The sequence below is a fragment of the Centruroides vittatus genome, unplaced genomic scaffold, assembly GCF_030686945.1.
Source record: "Centruroides vittatus isolate TY-2023 unplaced genomic scaffold, ASM3068694v2 scaffold_712, whole genome shotgun sequence".
NCBI lineage: Eukaryota > Metazoa > Arthropoda > Arachnida > Scorpiones > Buthidae > Centruroides > Centruroides vittatus.
This window is the reverse complement of record NW_027122715.1, coordinates 1853569-1875322: the sequence shown is the minus strand read 5'-3', so window position 1 is coordinate 1875322 and position 21754 is coordinate 1853569. Positions and strand designations below refer to the sequence as shown.

The 21754-nt window shown below is 28.4% G+C and overlaps 1 protein-coding gene across 1 annotated transcript in view; it reads left to right on the top strand.

Moving 5' to 3' along the window:
* LOC136989572 (uncharacterized) overlaps window positions 1–21754 on the top strand; it is a 37976-nt gene that overhangs the window by 3961 nt on the left and 12261 nt on the right. Inside the window, exon 2 of the mRNA XM_067287789.1 lies at window positions 7614–7901. Within this exon, the coding sequence (XP_067143890.1) occupies window positions 7630–7901 (272 nt within the window). The 5' untranslated portion in view covers window positions 7614–7629. The remainder of the gene's footprint in view (window positions 1–7613; window positions 7902–21754) is intronic.

Below are 21754 nucleotides of genomic sequence, written 5' to 3'. Positions count from 1 at the left end.
CAGATTGCTTTACATTTCTTATATTAATACATTTGTTTTGATATTGAAGATGTTAAGATGATGATAGATTAATAGTCAACGTCGACACTTGTCATTTGTCTATTTTTAAAAATATTTATTAAAATTTTTTTATTGATTTGTTTAAATATGCTTTATAAAAATCTCCAATATACATATAAAAAGATTAAATTTTTTAGAATTTCTCTAGATTTTTTTAATTATTTATTAACTTCGATATAAAGTTTTAATCCAAAATATATGAAGACAGTTTCTTATAATATTTAGTACAAAATAGCCAGCTTAAAAAAAGCATCAGTATGACCACACCTAAGGATGAAGTACAATGCCCCATTTATCCAAGAATAAATTATCAGATAAAACCTAATAATTATGTTATTAAAATTTCGGCTTTTTCCAGATTTATAATTTGCTACAAAAGATTAAACTGTTATTAAAACGACATTGCTGACAAGTCAGATCACATAAGCTAATTTTTCTTTTTATCCACAATTATTTTATTTATATAGAAATGGTTTATAGTAAATTAATTGTGCAATGTATCAACTTAATTTACATGATTAATGTCTTTATGATTGTTATCAGTTGCTTCATTACCTTATGCCCTTAATTCGTCACTAATTTAGTACTTTTATCTTCATCGTAAACAACTGTTACCCATTGAATTCATCATAAACGTTACATCCAGTTAATTCGTTTTTATCATTTTGCTAATTTATAAAGTGTTAAATGATGCATCTTATTTTCTTCAGCGTACTATTTTTTCAGTATTCTTAATGAGGTAAACTTTAGGAGGGAAAAAAAAGAGAAATGCTTGTTTACTTTTTCATTAAGTTTCTCCATATTAAGAACTTTTTTTAATACAAAACGTTGAGTAGAAACAGTTGCGGAAAAGTCACACCTGGATATTGGTGTCTCGAATTCTTTCATTCGTTTAAAGAAATCTTTTAGAATAAACAAATAACAAAACATTGGTTTCTATTCTAATAAAGAAGAAGAAAAAGGGACGATCAGTGTTTCTGTTTCCTTAATCTGGAAGACAAAAAATTACAGCTAATTCGATTACTTACATCGATCGTCCTGGGAGGGCGTCAGAAGATTTCAAATTAAATTTCCCAAACGACGATAAAATGTTCAGTCCCTTCTTCAGATTAGGGAATTGCGCCGTAAAATTACAACTTGTCTGCTCTTCTGATCTTGCATCCCTCCTTTTTCTCTCTATTTTCTTCCTCTTTTTATTCCTTCAAGTTTTGTAGATGAAAAGCTGTTTCTCAAATCGATGGATATTGAACGCCTTTCTGACTTTACAATTTCTTTTCTTGCATTCTATAAATTTAAACAGATTCATATCTCCCATTCATCTTTATATATATATATATAACTTATAAATCTACAAAAGAATCATACATATTCGATCGTTAATATCTTTATATCTGAAAATATTATTGATCAGAAGTTAACATATCACGATAATCAATTAAAGAATTCGTTACAAGATTGTTTTGTCTTCGATGCAAGGAATTTCGTATATAAAAATAGTTTCAAAATTAATTTTTTTTTTCGTATGAGTTATAATAAAATAGAAGAAATTTGAGAATAAAATAGAATATTCTCCTTTGATGTTTCGCTTCTTTTGCATTATTTATTCATGAAAACCATAGATATGGAACAGAAGATAAAAAACTATATTTGATTTCTTTACTTATTGAATATCGAACCAAATTCTCAAAGGGTTAAAAAAATTTATAAATGAGAAAATTTATAATATTTATTTTGTCTCTTATTTATCAGAGATTCTTCGTGCATTCATCCTAATGTAAATAATTAATAATTATTTTTATTTTATGTAAACGCATATAAATGATGATTTTAAAATCTATTCAAGTTACTGAATAATTTTTCTTTTCTCTCTTCCTCTCGTTAAAGATTTATTCATAATTTTCTAAATTAAAATAAACTTTGATATCTAAACTTAATGACAGGTTTAAAAAATTCGTGTAAAATTTTTTCATATTTCGATAAATTATATAACTGTTAATGATAATAATATAGAGATATGCTGACCATTATCTGTGATTTATAAGTGTGACTGGGTAACGTCTTCGATTACTTTACGAAAGAAGAATTTGTTCAAACATTCCAAATGAAGTTTGGCTGAATTGGAATTTCTCCTTAACATTCCACATGCTGCCTTTCCTATATTGCTTGATCTAACATCTAGCTACGCCATGTAACAACTCGTAATTCAATTATGACTCGAGTCGCTAGCAGATTGTCTGGAGGCAGAAACAGCAAGTGGATTAACACTAAGCTTCCGACAGCAGGTTGGCTTTGTCGATAGTTTCCATTACAATGGTCACCTTGTTTCTCTGCTCCTAGAGGTGAGTCAACGCGCTTGGCTCAATGACTCAACCAACAATAATGCAATCTATTACGCTTAGCTTTGAACCACCAATTGCATACTTTAGTCATGTGTATTGCTCTAATAACCTCTCAAACAAGCTATTTCCAGAGAATTCAGATTTGAGTGATCAGAATCTATGAAAAGACGTTCTATTGACTCCGGGATAAACGGAGAAATGAACTGGACACAAATACAAAATGAGCTTCTATAATTTTCCAATAAAAGTGCTTTCGCTAATATCTTGGATGTTAACTTACGAAGAAAATTACTCTTATAGAGATTTTAACCGAATACAACCTTAAAGATAATTTGAAGGCATGTAGGACAATTTAAAATTTAATAAAATTAATCTTCTAAATAAAATATTTATAACGTCGAGTACTTTTCTGTAATGATTTAAGGACGAAAAGAAAGTCGGCTTTATATTAAATTGAATATATCTGCATCCAGTTAATCCTGCTTAAACCATGCAAGAGGTCTGTAGCCATTTGTCCTGTTTGAAACAGAATCTTGCAAATCTTATCAATCAACATTGCGTTTGCTTTGCTTCTAAATCGCCTTGGCATTCATGGAGTATTTTCTATGTCACGTCATTTTCTCTTTCTATTTGTTGCCTTCAGCGAAATGAAGGAGAAACAAAGAACGTATAAATCCCTAAGCTGACAAATTTAAATCCTTTCATTGTAATAGCTTCAAATCACGCTCAGTCGGTCTAGTATTGTCACTTTGCTTGTTAATTAATCTACCTTAAATCTATTTACTATGGAAAGGATTAAAAAGGATTAAACACTACAAACAATAATCCAAAATTTAAAATTTGTTTCTTAAAAAAATGAATTATTTAAACATATTTTTTTCTTTCCTTAAAAAAGGAAAAGTGCAGAAGTTCGTTGAACGTATTTTGTAAAGACATAAAAAAAAAATGTAGAATTATTAAGGATGAAATATTTCCGATTTAAAATTCAAATCTGAATTTTTCGGGTGTTTCTGCAAGGAGTGTGAAGTTACATTATCTAAATTCTTTGAATTACATTCAGTATTCAATATTTACTTTATAGTTCCTTTTTTGTGAAGTCGAGAGTTAGCGAACATCTCGCTAAAATGCAGAGAAGGCTTTGTTCTCCCTAGTGAATAGTATGCCTATGCTTTATGTTGCTGGCAACTTAGATGTTATATCATTCGAGAATAGCTCAAAAGAAGCGCTGATTTATGTAAAAACGTCATCCGAATGGGATACACACATATATATGCGCTGTTAGTTTATTCATTGCAGTTTCTTTAGGTTGTCTGAATAATTCTACACTAATTTTTTTTTCTTTTGCATTACAACCACGTTAACCACGAATATATAATTGTCGAAATTATTAAAATAAGTAATTACGTATACAAAATTATCTAAAATAGTGATAAATTGTTAGTTTAAAAATCGATTTACGCTTATTCAATATCTCAATTAAGTTCTTAATATTCGTAATTAGTTTAAATGTATTTATTGCGGACACCTCTATCGATCGGTTAAAGTACTTTTAAAAATTTCATGACCCATTTGGCAAAGTAAGCGATTTAGGGTATTAACCTCAAAATAACTCAGTTAAATAAAAAAAAATTAAAGACGTGTGGCTATTTATCATTAAAGAAAAATTTCTCTATTAGAAAAATATTTGAAGAAATTTTTTGATACATTCTTAATAATAACCTATATCTAAATAGCCTATTTTATATAAGTGACGCCTTTATCCATTATCCATAATAATTGAATCTGTAATATCTCGATGTATACCACTCCATTGGTTAATAGTAAAGTGGATAAATAGAAATCATTTATGTCTGGAAAGCTGATAGCGGTAGATATTAAGGAAGATCCTGTCCTGGCTCTTGCTTCTTATCTTTTTTCTCCATAATACTAGCCTCAAATTTCTAAGGTGTTCGATCCATTTATGTCAATCGATAGCAACATGTTCCACTCCGGGATTATTAAATAATATTTATGCTTAAGATGTGTATCATATAAATATTAAAGAAAAACAACGGATCCTAAACAAAGAATATCTGCATAAATTTCTTCGATTTTTATGCTGTAATGTGATTTAAAAACTTGTTTTGTTTTTAAGTTTCTTTAAAAAATGTATAGGTGTATATATATATACACATACAATTTTTATATATGGTGTATATATATATTATATAAAGTTACCATCGAACCTTGACGTAAGTGATGTTAAAAATAACTTTAAAGATTTTTTTAAAGATAAAATATTAAAACCAGTGCATTTTTCGGCTATAAACATCATATTTGATACGGGAAAACATACTTCAGGCTATTTATTTTGATATAAAAGCCATTATCTTAAAGGTATTTAATTTTATGCACGTCTCTACAACCATTGAATAAATATTTTCGTATAGTTAATTTTAACGAACAAATGCAAGCATAAATAAAAAAGAAAAGTTTTAAAACATAAATTTTATCACTAAATAAAACAAATAATTAAAAACTTCATAAATATATTATTACATTAAATGTTACTTCTCTCACTTAATATTCCTTTAAGGCAAACAAGATATTTAAATCAGTAAAATGCCTAACGATTTTCCAATTCCATTAATCCTATAATAATACGTAAAAGGATATTCTAGAATAATTCAGATTACTGTGCAATTTATTCTAGCTTGTCAAATTATGATAATCTGCAAAATTTGCGTAACATCCATTCTAATCTCGTTTTCTATTAGTCGAATGGGCGTGTGATATGCTTGATGCTAACCAACCATTTTAAGCGTGGAAAAAATTGTGTTTATAAGATTGTTTGACTAGAATATAGAAATAGATAATATCAGAATTGTAATTTATATAATACAAGTGGCTAAAAAAATAAAAAAATAGCAGAAGAGTAGGGGAAAAAATAAAGAAAACAGGAGAGAGGAAACAGAAGTGTGTGCAACTTATAAAAGAATAACGTTTTCTATGAGATGGTATTTCTGCTTCAATAAGGACGAATGACATTTTTTGGTTGTAATTGGCTGACATCAACGAAGGATTGTCAAAAAATAGAACTTATAGTTTTTGTCCCTCTTTTGTTTCTTTACTTTTCTTGTCTTTTTTTTTAAAAAAAAAACATACACACTTGTAGAATGGCACTTAGATAATTGGGTTAGTTGATATATCGTTTTTCTGTTTACAGTATACACCATTCAAACTCGAGAATAGGGCAATTTAAGTCCGTACAGACTATTGGAGAAGAAGGAGAAAAAAAAAAATTTAAAAGTTATTTATAATTTAATAATAAATAATTCAATAATAAAATATATTTCTTGTTAAATTTGTAATTTAAAATTTAAAAATTAACTCTGAGATTGTTATCATTTTGAAAGGGAATTTTCTGAATTTGTTTATTATTATTATTATTATTTTTATTTTTATATACAAATTTTATTATTAGCTTTTTTTTTTAAATCATTTTTACACGTTTTATATTATTATTATTATTATTATTGTTGTTGTTGTCGTTGCTATTAAATTTAATTATATTATTTGAAAGCAAACAAGGTACTTTTTTTGTAATTTTGTAGAAACGTCGTTTTAATTAAATTTAATTTAAAAATTCCGTAAATTGGAACAAATAAAAATTTATTTTGATAAATTTATATTTAATTAAAATGGTGTTTTTAATGATAAAATATGCATATATATATTTTTGTTTTCTTTTTGTAAAAAGAAATATTATTATTAAATAAATTTTACATTTTTTATTGTGAATTATGCAGTTTTAAAGAAAAATCTTTTCTTTTTTTTTTTTCCTTCATCATACGTTATCTTTAATTTATAATTTTTAATATGAATAAGTAATTTTATTTTAAAAAATTGAAAAAATAAACATAATATGAAAACAAATTCGAATTTATATATATATATATATATATATATTATTTACGGAGATGCAATTTAACTATTTTTTTCTGTTTTTTTTCTTTTTTAGAGAGAGAAAAATATACAAAAAGTATGCTGCAATGTTTGACAAATATTTACATTTTTGTGAATTTTATTTATAAATAAAAATTATTAGGTTCTTTATCCTGATATTTTTAAACTCGAGTCTTGAATAAATCAATTTTTTTAATTAAAAATTTAATATTTTTGTTGGTTTTTCAAACGATAAATGCAAATTTATTTGAAAAATTCAATTATTTGTAATATATATATATATATATAAAACATTTTAATATATTAAATAGAGGATGTAAAAAGCGTGTATTTTCTAAAGTCTTACAATTTAAAAAATTCGATTTTTATTAAACATATTTCTATTATATTTTAAAAACCTTTGTTTAAATCTATTGTTTCTTGATAAAGCCAGGGAAGAGTTTTGTGTAATTTATAAATTTGTGATTGGAGAGAGAAAGAGCTTTGTAAAGAAAGTTCCTTAATCACTTCTTTAATCACCTTTAATTAATTGCTGTACTGAGATCCATCCTAGCGCGAAATGAAAAGACAAACCGTGTCTAAAGACTTCTCCTGAGATGCTCAACTGGCTTAAAGCCGAGAATATGTTTTACTCTTCGTCTTTGCTCAGAGTGTTTTTTGGCTTCAAGATAAGCACTGCGACTTCTTTAGTGATTGATCACTGTCGCTACAAGCGAGAGATTGAGAAGCTGCTTCTAGAATAGGAATGTGTCAAACGACACGGATCCATGACAGATGTTCTTCTAGGAAAATAGCATTTCCGACACCGAATACTAATAACTGTTAAGAATATATTATACATTCTGTTCTGACGGTTCCAACCACTTCATTTTGCGTTTGGGATTGAAGAATATGTACACTACCAATTTCATCCGGTTTCCATCAAATGCTTTCTTTGCAATTTCGCATTTTTAGCTTACTAGTTGAGTAATGGATCGGTATCATGCATTATCATGTCACTGACGGGTTTTTATTAAATAGTGGAATTATTTATAATGGTCTTATAAGGAAATTTCTTTTAAAAAGTCTATTAAATCATCCTTATCAGAATATCCTTCCTGACAACTATAGCAAGAATGTGTTACGTCAGTTCTTCTTTTTTTTATAGCCGATATAAATATCTTAGCGACTAAACAATCTTATTTTAATAGTTAATTAAATTTTATTAAAAGTTCCTCTCAAATTTAATTTAAAAAAAAAAATTTAAATTTTCTTTATGAATCTTTTAAGCTTTTGGATCTGGAAGATGGATCGCAGCAGTGCACGATGGGAAGAAGATGCGGATTCGTGCGACTGCCCGGATCCTCCTCCTCCTCCTCAGTTTGCTCTTCCGCCTCCCCCCGCTCCCGCATCTCTGGAGGAATGCAAGACAGGTTACGAATACGAACTCCACAATTGCAGAATGGAACCAGTCCGAGAAATATACACCCCTCCTAGCTTTCCACTGCTCCCTATCTTAACAGTGTGTTCGTCCGTAATAGTCGTTGCACTTCTTGTTGCCACTTACATCTTTTGGAGGTAAGTTTATTCTTGTAAAATAAAGTGAATTCTTTGAATTCTAACTGATCAGAATAATACGCGAAATTCTATTGGATGTTATATTATCGAAGAGGAACGTTTAAACCAGTGGAAATTAAAATTGTAAATAACATAAATAGTTTTGAAAAAAAGAATATTACGCTCTATCTATGCAATAATATGCTGCATTAAAGTTTATCGAAGCGAGTGCAATCCAATGTCAGTTGACAAGAGCGACAAATGATGACATCTTAGACTATTCAATAAATTCCCCAAGGCTATATACAAGTAAAAGTTTAGTTTAAAATATAAATGTATATATATATATATATATTCGATCGAAAATATTATAACTTCTAAAACAACTTAATTCTTTTTATAAAAAATAACATTCGATAAATTGTTTAAACAATTTTAAATTCTATTGTATTTTTTCAATTTCTAAACAATATATACAGTTCAATTGTATTAAATGAAAGCACAATATGTGTACTTTATCATTGTAATTATCATCTATTAATACTTTATATTTATTGTTTATCTCTATATTTTAAAAAATCAATAGCTCAGTTTGGAATTTAAAATTGTTATTCCATTGTTAAAATAGCAATTGTGGAAAGGTAACTATAAACAGAGACCACATGTCGTTCATGAAACATTTAACAATGGGAAATAGATACACACGTATAAGTATATATAAATAACAATAATATTTATAAATATAGTAATATAAAAATCATAAATAGAATCGTCAAGACAGTGACGCAACTGTGACGTCACTCATTGATTATGAATGAAACGACCTCAAGTAACTATAGCAACGGGTGTGTGATGTCGACAGATGCAGTTTCAATAAACATGGACCCGCTCTTCGGTCGGAGAATCGAGATGTTTGAAAATACACGAGCCATTATAAAACCATCTGCTATGGAGATTTCAAAGTAGAAAGTTATCTGTAATTGTATTTAAAATATTTCATCATGCTGACTCGGTGACAGAACATTAAGCACACCTCGAATTGTCGAGATTAATGTTACTGATGCTGATGGAGTTCAAAGTGCGAGACAATTAACTTAATTAGAGTTATCTCATTACGTACATAATGTAAAACTCAATAATTTCTTGACGATAATATATATTTTAGTTGAACTGAAGTGGACTGCCGCCTTTGGTCCAGTTCGACTGGCGCCTCTTAGTAATTCGACACTACATCGATCCGTCTCACAGCATTCTTTTCTCCCTCTATGTCAACTTAATTGGGAAACTTTGTGCTAATTAATTCATTACCCAAACTGGGACCTTCAGGGCGTGGAACGCGCTCTTATCGTACCCCCAGGGAGTGTCGTTCTACTCGGCGTGACGTCATTTCCGCTAGAGATAACACGTAAAGACCAATGCCAAGCCTCCTTCCTCCTTCCTTACTTGTAAGATGAACGTTAACGATCGTAATTGGACCAACCGGCCTCGAACGAATTTTCTCAAACATGTTTTGATGGCTCGAAGAAGTTAAAGACGTAAACCATCAAGTTAATGTAAACTAATAAGGTATTAGTTTTAATGGCAATTTACACTTTCCTTCGGGTCGTAATTCTATATTTTACTAGTTAATACATTCTCTCTACAGAATTACTGTCCGAAAAATCTTAATTTAAACCATAGAAATATGTTAAGATTTCCATATACTGGTATAAAAATCGAAAAAACAAACCACGCCTAGAAACATGCGTGCAGAAAATTTGTAACAGGGTAGTACCTTAAACTCGTATTAAGTTCCATTCATATGCACATCATGGATCTGCATTTCATGCATGCAGTTAGACAAACATTCTGCAGATTATTTTCTACAGTTATGTAAACATCTTACGATACATCAGAATTTATACAGGCTGCGAGAGAACTAAATATTGGTCTACCGCTATGCACTGTATCGTTATTATTAAAATTCGTTTCAAAATTAAACTTCTGCTCGAATGCCTCAAAATATAACTAAGTAATGTGTAAAACGAACAAAATTAATAAAGCAGGCTCGTTAGCATAAATAATTTAATCTACCATTACAACTATTGTCTGGTGTATAGACTATTAACGTCTATTCTATTATATAGCCGCGTGCTTAATATGTCCTAAGTATAGAATAATTCAGGCCAAGTAATGATTTAGTCACCCCACCATACATATTTTATGATATTCTCTAATCAATATTATAGATCATATAGTGCTTGTAATTAGGTATAGCCGATGGTGTTACGACTTACCAATATGGACCACTTTATGGAAGTTGTCATTTTAAAGTTAATACAATAATAACAAATAAAATCAATTTACAAGAAATTTAGGAAAATTCCTAAACAAAATACCAAAATTTTATGGGTAAACACGTAGAATTATAATTATATAATGTTAAATATTTATCACAGAATTTATCATATTCGTTTACTTCTTCTTTTTCTCTCTGGCCCTCATAGTCCTTGCAGGACCTTGGCCTCATCCAGGATTTTCAGCCATTCCCCTCTATTTTGAGCCTTCCTTCTCCAGCAGCTCACACCCATCCTTCTCAAATCATCTTCTACATCCTCATCCCATCTTTTTCGTGCTCTCCCTCTTCACCTTCTCCTCTCTGGTCTTTCTCTATACACTTGAGACGTTTACTAGGGGAAAAAAACTGTTTAGAGACTGTTAATTTGATATAATACAGCTTTTGATTTTTACGTAATTTGCGATAATTTTTGTGCAATTTAAATATCATTAAAGGTTTATAATATATATTACGAGGTAAGTAATATATTATAGTATTGCAGTTTTATGTAAGGCCATTAACTACAGTTGTATAATGTAATATGTAGGAATTTAAATACAATTATCTATTTTTATAGAACAGAAAGATGGCAATATATCTTTTTTTTGTTCTGTAAAAATAGTTAATGACGTTTAAATAGTTTGAAGTTATTTAATCTTGAATAACTAATGATTTGGAGATGGCGCATGATATCATTCACGCCAAGTTTTGTGGTAAAACGTCATTAAATACGACTTAGTAACTATTAAATTATACATATTTTTTTTTATATTTTAGCCTGAATATTATAGTGCACGATCTGCAGATTCAGTAATATTCTATTAAATAATTAGCCCGAAAATAATATAAAAAAAGGATAATTTTTAAAATACGCATCGTTTATTTTAATAGTGATTTAACATTTTAAGTTGTTTTGGAATAACGTTATGAGAAGAAGATAATAAAATTGGTGAATAAACATAAAAGACACACAACGTTTAAAAAGACTCGATAGAAGCAGAGGCAACATCCATAAGTCAGAAAGAGGAATTTTTTTCTTTAGTCGATAACTCGCATGAGGGAGGAGAAGAAGAATAGAAGAATGTGATGGACACTAGAATAAGATCGTGATTATACGGTTGGGCTAGTCAAGGAGTGGCCCAACAGTCCTTCTGCTCTACCGATTCACGTCAAAAATCCGTAACATGCCAGATCGAGATGCTTCACAGTCGAGAGATCGAAATATCCCAGAAAAATAAATTAAGAAAAATCTCCAAGAAAAAGAAAGAGAGAGAGAGAGACAAAATTGCAATTTTAAACTGCAGGAGTAATGTGAAACAAGGAAGAAAATTAGTTAAAATCGCAGCCGGTCTTTATTATAGGAATAATTAAAATTTTATTTTCTTAAAGCAAATCACTGAAATTAATTGAATGTTTGAGTAAAATTTAGAAAAAAAATGAATTATTATTATTTGTTAATGTCATTAATTAAATCATTTATTTTTTATCAATTATTTTTTCTATATTAAATAATTGTACTGTGTTTCGTTTATAGATATGTTTACGTAAATTTTAAACGTAATCTTACAAAGCTCGTTAGTAGAATAATTATCAAAATTAAACATAATTAATTTAATAAACACCTCCGAGTTATTTTACTTAAAATAATATAGATATTATCTATCTTCTAAAGCAATTGTAAACAAGTTAAAAGACCATATTTTTATCTTGAAAAATTTTTTAAAGAAAGTCTTTTATATCTCAATTAGTATTATTTATGGTATAAATAAATCTTTTTACTTGTTTTATATAAATTTATAGCTAAGGTTTTCATCTTTTAAACGATCGATACGCACTTTTAGTAACAGCTCGTACTAATTACAACATTTGAATCGATATTTTCTAATTTCCAATTAGTTATGATAATTATCTTTAAACTTTTTAAAATTAAATTTTTCTTTCTAATGAACATATTTACTTTTTAATTAGAAAAAACGTTAAAGATTTTCAAAAATTATTTATTTTCTCTCTCTCTCTCTTTTTTTTCTTTGCTTGTATAGTGTATACATAATTATAGATTAGTTGATAAGAATGACGTTAACTCTCTAAATCATTCAATTAATAATGGAATTCCTAAAGGTACTTGAAACAATTAAATGAATGTACTTTAATCAACTCGACAACGGAACATTTGTTGAATAGAACTAAAGAAAAATAGACTTTGTGTGATTGGCATACTTGATCGTCTCTTACAATACGATTAGGATACACGTGTAATCTGCTAAATGGAGACGTACTACAATGTCTTACTCTCTAAAATGACGCTTAAATCCGATGTAATGTGTAATATTTTCGTTGTAGAATGAAAAAAAAAAAAAGAGTAAGTTTTATAAATTATATTTCTAGATAATTTGTTTCCTTTCTGTAATAAACTGTCACCTTCTAATGTATTAGATAAGTTTCTTGTCTCATTTCGAGTCATTACTTTCAATCTCTTAGAAGTTAGTAGAAGCAATTTGTTGGATATAATCAGTTGTGGAATTTTCAATCTTATTTTTCACTATCTTGATGGATTTTTATCATAATCGACTGTTATATCAGTATTGGCATCGATAGAAGGATGGATAGAAAAGGTGTTCGTCTCTATGCTTTTCCTCGATTTTGATCCGGGATGCGGTAGAGAAATGAAAGATCGAAAGCTAAACTGGAACGAAATACATCATCCGATTAAAATTTTCTTTATCGGATATCTTTAAGGAAAGAATAAGAAATTTATTTTCTGTAATCTTGAGAGATAAAATTAATAAATTCTCGCTTTTCGTCGTCGTTTTTTCTTTATTGTTAATACTGAAAGAAAAAAATTTTTAAATTATTTTTTATCTTTCTTTTTTTTCAAATCTTCTCAATTTTCACTTTCAATCATAGAAATAAATTTATATTATTTTTTTTAAATCTGAAACCATTTACTGTATTTTATAAAAAAACAAAATAAATAAGTGAAATCGCTTTTATTTAGGATAAACGACTCAAGTATTAAGTAGAGTTTTAATTTCTTCTCCCTATCAACTTGCAAAAACCCATTTGATTAAATCAAGCCAACAAATAAACCATATTGATCAGTAATACACCAATGTGCCTTTCTTTCTTTCTTTCTTCCTACGCTAGAATAATTTCGTGTAGTAAAATTGCGAACAATTTTCGATTTTTATTAAAAGTTAAATTTAGTTTCTGTTCTTTGTATTGTGAGAAATATCATAATATCGATACGGTAACGAAGAATGTTATCGATTATCTAGAAAGATGGTGTGATAAATTCCTGTCACTCAGTCTGTTTGTCGCCCAGAATACAGTTTAGCAATGCGACATATAAGGAATATCAATGTTGCAAGCAACATGAAAGGACGAAGCTGCAGATTCGATTGTGATCTAGAAAGAGAAACTTTTTTTTTTTTTATATTATTAAATAGCTTCTGCAGATGGACTGGTTTCCATAATAAGACATCAAAGTAAACTAAAATTGTAAATAAATTGAAAAGAAGATATTTTATAACTAGATTTTTTTGCGCTTACGAGACGTTGTAACGAGGGAAGAGATGCTTAATTATCTTTTAAAATTCTATAAATTTTAAGTAATTATATATGTAATTTCATTAATTAATTCTAAATTCTGACAATGATAAACGTTTTTTTTTATATTTTTTAGTTCGTGATTTAATGTTTGAATCGTTTCTAATACATTAAATTATTTATATAACTCGCAACTAGGATTTAAGACTTGAAGTTGAAAAACGTCTGGGGAATCTATTTTTGTGTGTTTTTCATTTAAATTGCTTTAAAATGGTTTATTAAAAATCAAAATATTTTTAAAAATATATATATATTACTTCTAATAAAAAGTGGAAATCATATTTTTATATTCTTTTAAAATGTATTTTTAATAAAAATGAGAAGGAAAAGTTGAATTTATATAAAATTTATCTTATCTAGCAAGGCATTTATTTAATATTCATGAGAAACTTGTTTTGAATTTTTTGCTTATACATTTGAATTTTTTTTTTTTGAATTAAAAAAAAAATACATTTCTTTTGAATGTAAAATTTCGTAATAAATCTCTTTACTGAGAGAAAAATAAATCCATGCTCTGTTAATAAATTAAAGAAAATTTAGCTAATCTTGAAAGTTTCCTCTTAAATTTGATAATAATGCCATTAAAAAGGATATAAATTTTCATAAAATTTTAAAATATAAATCAGTACTAATGAGATTTCTCTTGAATTCGAATTAAGTTCGAGTTACTGTTTATTGTAAAAATTATCAGTTATGATGGATAAAGAAGTAATCGATATTAGCTATATAAAAAGTAAGCAAAGATAATAAAGAGATAAACATAATCCTATGAAAATAAAGGGAGTGAATGTAAATACTTTATGTAATTTTTGTTTATTTATTTGTTTTTTCAAATCTATTATCTAGAGTAGGATGAAGAAAATATTTAGATACAAAACCTAAATCAGGAAATAAATAAATTAAAAAGTAAACTTTTAGGAACGTAGAATGCATTTTTATATAATAAAAAACAAACTTATAACTGTTTATCGACGTTTTTACTAACGTACTTAAACAAATACACTATACAAGAATTTAATTTATTAATGTAACCTGTGTGTGTGTGTGTTTTTTTTTTCGATTAACTGATTTAAATTAAAACATATTTTGTTATATTTTTTAATTGTATTAAAACTTTTGCCCGTTATTCTGCTCTGGTATTTATTAAAAAAATTTATTGACAAAAAAAAATTAAGTAAAACAGTGATTAAAAACGGAATGATTATTGTTACATCATCAAATTTTTTAATTTTTTTTTCTTATTTTAATTAACATACCTGAGGTTTTCTAATTAAAAACCGTCGGTTCTCGACCTCTCATCTGATGTTTAGTTACTTCATCTAACTAATCAGATTTATGGACATATACTGGTAAGTTGCACAATTACTGGGTAAAAATAAGTTTTTATTATTTATTCTTCGGTATATTTTACTTATTCATACGTATACGTATGATAGAAGAAATATTATTCGATCGATATTTATTAAAATTTATATCTAAATGTTATTTTTCGATCAGTATTAAAGTGATATAACGAAGAGAACATCAGTATTGAAATTCAAATAAATCTATAATGTTCTAACAAGAAAGCCTTTTTCTTTCAAATTGAAAATACAAAACCGTGTAAAAATAAACAAATTTTGGCAATGGGCCAATATTATTTTTTGAAAATACGCATGAGCAACAGTAAAAACCACGTGAGTGAAAGCTTTTCGAAGTATTTTGCATGACAGTGTTTATCTAGGATCTGGATACGCATGATAAGTGGAAGGAAGATCTCATCCATGGTGAGAAATTCCAGCTTCCCTATAAATGAGGTCGACGCCCCTGATCATTAAGAAAGCTAAAACGGAAATAGAAACATTAGTTTTCCTCTCTCCCTCTCTCTCTCTCTATCTCTCTCCTCCCTTCATTACACTTTTGTGTTATTTAATCGTTAATTAGATTAAGGAGATATTTAAAAGAAACAAAATTTTGGTTAATAATTATTTTTTAGAAAAGAATTTCGGGGAGGAAAAGAGAGGAAAAAAAAAATTACAAATCGATTCCGATAAAAGTGAAAGTATTGAAGGGGATTTGAAAGAGGTGAGGTTTCAGTTCCTTGTTGCTAGGCGACCAACTAATTACTAGAGCCTGTCGTTCACATGACTGAGACGAAGCCATTCAAGCATATGCGAAGAACATCGACGGTTGAAGTGATTAGAAGTGATTTTCGCACTTGGTCCCATCAACTGCCAGGCCTTGCGGTATAGCTACACTCCAAGGGCTTCGACGTCAGCGTAAAACAAACGTGGTGAATCAGGTGTGAAAATCGTTACTGCACGAAAAAACATTGGCCTTATCTAACCAGGGGAAATTACTTACTCGTTTTTGTGTTTGGGCCACGTGTTTAAAATCGTTTTAAGGGACGATTTTTAGGAAATTTATGCAGTGATTCTTGACCATGGATGCGGTTTCCAGAGAAATTCCAATACAATAGGCAAGAGAATGAATGCATCATTAATTAGGAGGAGATGGGAGAAAGACGATAGAGATGAGGGCGGAGAAAAGCTATCCACCCCGTCGCTAACATGCTTCGCATCCATCAATGTGATCGATGTTTCAGGCACACCAAATCGACATCAACCTCTCCGGACTTGTCGTCTAGCTTCCCCTACCATCAGTCGGTTCGAGCCTTAACAACTATCCACCCTACATTTTATGAAAGTTTAAATACATTCTAATAATGGATCAGACTATTTAAAAATTTATAAAAACGAATCGAAATCTGAACTGATCGAAAACGTGACGATTAAAAAAAATGCAGACGTGTTTTCGATTTTTTTTTTATTCCTTACATGATTGGTCCTGTCAGTACTACGTCATTGTGGTCGGACTAATGAACTCTTCCAGCTATGCCGAATCAATGGGTGACGTGCCCCACCCCTTCTGGCGGGGAGGATTTTAATGATGTCTATAAATCTGCGAGAGAGGGGGTGGGACCGTAAATGACGGTCACGCACGGCAAATATCGATCCCCATTACGACTCCATCTGTGCTACTTCCCCTCCTGTTCCTTGAGATTGTCTTAGAACGAAAATACCGACTTTTTCCTGTTTACAAATATTTGCCATCTCATGTTTTTATAAACGGAAGACGACGGACGTCAGGATCTGCAAATTATCTCATTCCACAAAACGTGTATTTTAATTTATTTGTCATGAAGTAAAGATATAAAAAATTATAATTAGGAGAACTATTAACAATTACCATTTGTCATAAAAAAAAAACGTAATAGTCGAAAGGAATCGTCCTTCCATTCGCTGTTTTAAGTAGGAGAAGTGATTTTAAAAATGCTAACGTCAGCAGCGATAATTATCGTTGAATTAGTCGGTTGATGGAGCTAAAAGGAAAATCAAAATTGACTTTCGGACAAGTTGGACGAATGCCTATATAAATGGGTTTAATTGGTTGTGAGCCACTTCGACCTGTGAACTACGAGTGATTTTGTAACGAAGTAAATTGGTGACAATCACTATTAACTCTTCTACAGTTTATTCTTCTTAAATGAATCCATCTATTAAAATCGCAAGAAATTTTATATTCTGTCGCTAACTAAAGATCAAAGCTTCGATATTGATGAATATTAATTATTTAAATATTTTAAGTAACACAGATAATTAAGAGCGAATTAAGAAATTACCGCGTGTTGGAAAGTAAATAATAATTAATGTTTTTTTTATTATTAAATTATGTTTAGATAAACTTGTAAACCTTATAATGGACTATTTCGAAATGTTTACTTAAATCGGAACGAATAAAATATTTATAATATTGGTTTTAACTTGTAATGTTTCGTGCATCTTGTTAGGCACTCGTTGTAGTCATAACTATGAATAAATTTATTAGCTAAGTACCGAACTATAATCGAATGATGCAATACGGAGTTTATCAACATTAATTTCGAAAATATATACAAAATATCCTTTATGAAACGACGTAATTATAGTTACTGGAAATGCTAATTATCTGGCATATGGAATAGACATGGATAATTGACAGATTGCAATCCATACATAGTCAGTCCTATTTATTTCTGTCAAGAAATTCTGTCCTTATTCCGGCAAGAAGACATCAACCCCTTCAAATAAAATATTTACTTTAATATACTCCTATGTCTTAAATATTTAATCATTAGATGGAACTAAGCAATGTGTGCCCCAGGTGGAAGTTCTCAATCGATACTTCCATCACATGTGGTTTACACCCCCAGAGATAAAATTCCTGCATCTTCCCTCCTTTCCTTAACCTTCTCTATGTGCTTATCAAGAATAGTAACTACTAACCATATCGTGTTACCTATTAAATATAATAATAATATTTTTATACAATATATTTAAGACATTTTTAAAGTAGAAGATTAAATTCAATACATTAAATCGTTAAAGTTATATATATATATATATATAACTGTAATTATCATATATTAAACTAATTTAATTTATATAGTTGATTCTATATTATATAAATTATTCATTTTAATCTAATAAAAGCTACTTTATCAGATTTATTACAGTTGTCAGTTGGTCGGTCAATGCAATTGGAATTCGCTTTAATCGTGCAATCTTTATGGGTTTTTTCCCCTTCATTTTTTATCATTTAACATTAATGGAAAATTTAGACTTATCTGAAGATATGACTTTCGTTATTTTTACATAATTAATGTTCTCGGTAAAGCAACTTGCATTCGATATGAATTAGAAACAATTATTATATCATGTGATTTGGACATATATCAATTGAATTATTAATTTTATATTTTTGATGTTAATTTAGCTATTAAAACGTTTGAAATGAGATGACAAACAGAAAATTTGTAGCTTTTAATATAAATTTTATTCTTTAAAGCAGTTTAATTTATGTATAGAGTCAGCAAAGCCATGCCATTAATCAGTCAAACACTTCATTTGGACCATAATCAATAATATGCATTCTGCTGATAACATTCTTTCTTTACAAATGATTACAAGATTAAGTAGGTGCTAGCTTTTATTATCAAAATAAATTAATGCGAAAAATTTAATGAACAATTACTGAAACTATTTTTAATATAAATTTATAGATTTTTAATTTTCTTTTTAATAAATATGTTTTATTATCTAAACTTTCATTATAATAATAATATTATTAATATAGAATTTTTCTTTTGTTTATTATCTACGAATTTAATATAATAAATTATTTCACTAATTATCTAAATTCTTGGCTAATCTTAGTATTAAAATATTACATATTTATGGTAATGACGTTAATCATTTATTGTTTAAACACGTAGAAAATAAGGAAAGTATTTCGTTATCATAAAATTTTAAAGTAGTTTTAAACTTTATGAATATAAAAAAAGCAGGATTATATATATATATTTTTTTTTTCGTATTTTGCATGTTTATAAAAATTGCTTAATGTATGAGTAGATAGCAATCAAAAGAAGTTTTATTATTGCTTTTTCTTAGAGCAATGAGATTCATCTCTCACAAAAACACACGTGGATACATATTAACTATAATAAGAAAATGCAGCATCGCGTGACTTTTTTCTAATCTTACGAGTTACACGCAAGCTTATTGCCTTTTTTTTTAAATATTTCAGTAAAAATAAGTCAGAAGTCTATATGCTAATTTGTTATCCAATGCATTCTTATCATATTTTAAAAATATTTCGATTTTTATGTATTGTGGTCGACGATATTTTTACTTTAAAATATTACGTGGCTCATTTTAATATTTATAACTGTCGTCAGTTAATATCTACTTAACTCGTTTTTAATTTATATAATTAACTAAATAGGAGATTAATAGAAACATTTTAAAAAATAGAAGTATAGAAAAGTGCTTCAATTTTGTCTTAATTGTTGAAATTTATTATAAAATTGTATTAACTTAAGGGAGAAATCTCTATTGCAAGCTTTCGTCAATTATGTGAGTAAAAAGAACTTTATAAAATATATATATATATATTATAAAATTTTCCTTTTGATGATTAAAAAAAGTAAAGAAGATAAGCCTATTTTCTATCAGACAGTGTTTATATAAAGTATTGAGTAAAAAGTATCTAAATCTGCCTTTGAAATGTCGACATATTAAAGAGTAATACCAAAAGAACAAATTGACTAAGAGTAAAATCTTCAAAAGAAAAAGGAAAAACAGAAATTAATTTTGACAGTATACAGGATAAAGTAGTTATATCTAAAAAGTATCGCAATCTGTTAGGATGGAAAAGGATTAATGATTTAAAGGATGCGGCTTCTTTCGTGACTAGATGAGTCTAAAAGAGGCAGTGTTAGACTCTCCCCTTGTTTCGGGTAAATGGATTGATTTGAGTTCTGTTGCTGCCAACTTTTTTACTTTTGATAAACTCCTTGATATAAAATTAAAAAAAAAAGAATGAGAAATGGTAGAGAAAAATATTTTCATGGTGCTACAAGATGAAATTTAGATATAACTGTACTCAATATCAACGTATTTACCAGTGTAAAAGTTTATGTGCCGTTTAAAAGATATGACAAAAAATAATTTTTTGCACGAATGAAAACATTTAAAATTTTTAAATATACGTAACAATTTAATATTTAATGAATACACGAGTGGAACAATTAGGCGAATCCACATTAATAAACGTTATTAAGAATAATTAACGCGAAGAAAATTAACCGAGAGAAATAATGTTCTTATTATTAATTTAATGATAAAATTGTTCGTTAATGCAAAATCCGAAATAGTTGCATTTGCATTTGAAGAGAAAAAAAAAATGAGTAAGTAGAGGAAAATATAATAAATATAAATGTATAGAATTACTACAAACGCATCAACTAGAACTCGCGATGAGACAAAGGGTAAATCGGTTTGGTTCGTGTACTGCGGGTTTCTGAACACACGCTAGGGGAACTAATGTCTCTCCTTTATGAACACAGTCTGTATCAGACGGACTGGCGTCGACAATCGTGTAGTCGACACAAGACTTGAACGTCAATGAGGTACCGATCTGCTTTCTCCACAACAAAGAAACCATGATCATTTGTTATCCTCATATATGATCTGTCAATTTTTAATTTTAAACCTATTTTTATCCGCATTAATTTTGTATTCTTAACATTTTCTAAATTTTAATGTATAGTACAAGTCACAACCTTTTGTAATATTTAATGTTATTTGGCTATAAAATTCATAGTTTTTAAAAATAGTAACCTAAACAGTTTACAGTAAGCAATTCTTGTTTTTAAAATGTGTCTACAGCGTGTTGTAAATACTACAAAAAACGAGAGAGAAAGGATATTCCTTAGACAATAAACAGCTTTGTTATTGTTAAAAACGAAAGTAGAATTTCGTGACAATTTCATATTTTAAACTTTCTACAAAAACTAAAAAATCTGTTGAATTTTCTTCATAATTTAATTAATTAAAAGACTTTAATAAATTGAAAGAATCGTAAAGTGCAACAACACGATTCATAAATGTAATTTTATATATTGGCAACATCGAAAAGATGAAAAATCATCTTTACAGAAACACAGAGAGTTGTGCAAGGAAAAAGATAATAAACACGATGTTCGGAATTAATTGGCCTTCTTCAAAGAAATTGAAAAAATAAGAGGTTTATGTTGTGAAGAAGGGGAAATGCAAGGGGTGAAGATAAGCTAACACAATCAATTATTCACGTCATGATTCAGCAGTTACTCTCCAGCTATTTACTGCATAATTTAACGGCTACTTCAATCTGTTAGACACACACAAAGTCAATTTGACCTCAGTTTTAAACTAAGAGATGAGGTCGACGACCTTAGGAATTTACAAATGTCTCTATATTCTTAATTTCCTATTTCTTTTCTTACTATCTAAAAAATATTGTTAAATGTTTCCCTTTATTGTAATACTTTTTATGAGGGTAGCGGGATGTGAAAAATAAACACAAAGCTGAGATAAATAGATCAAAAGAA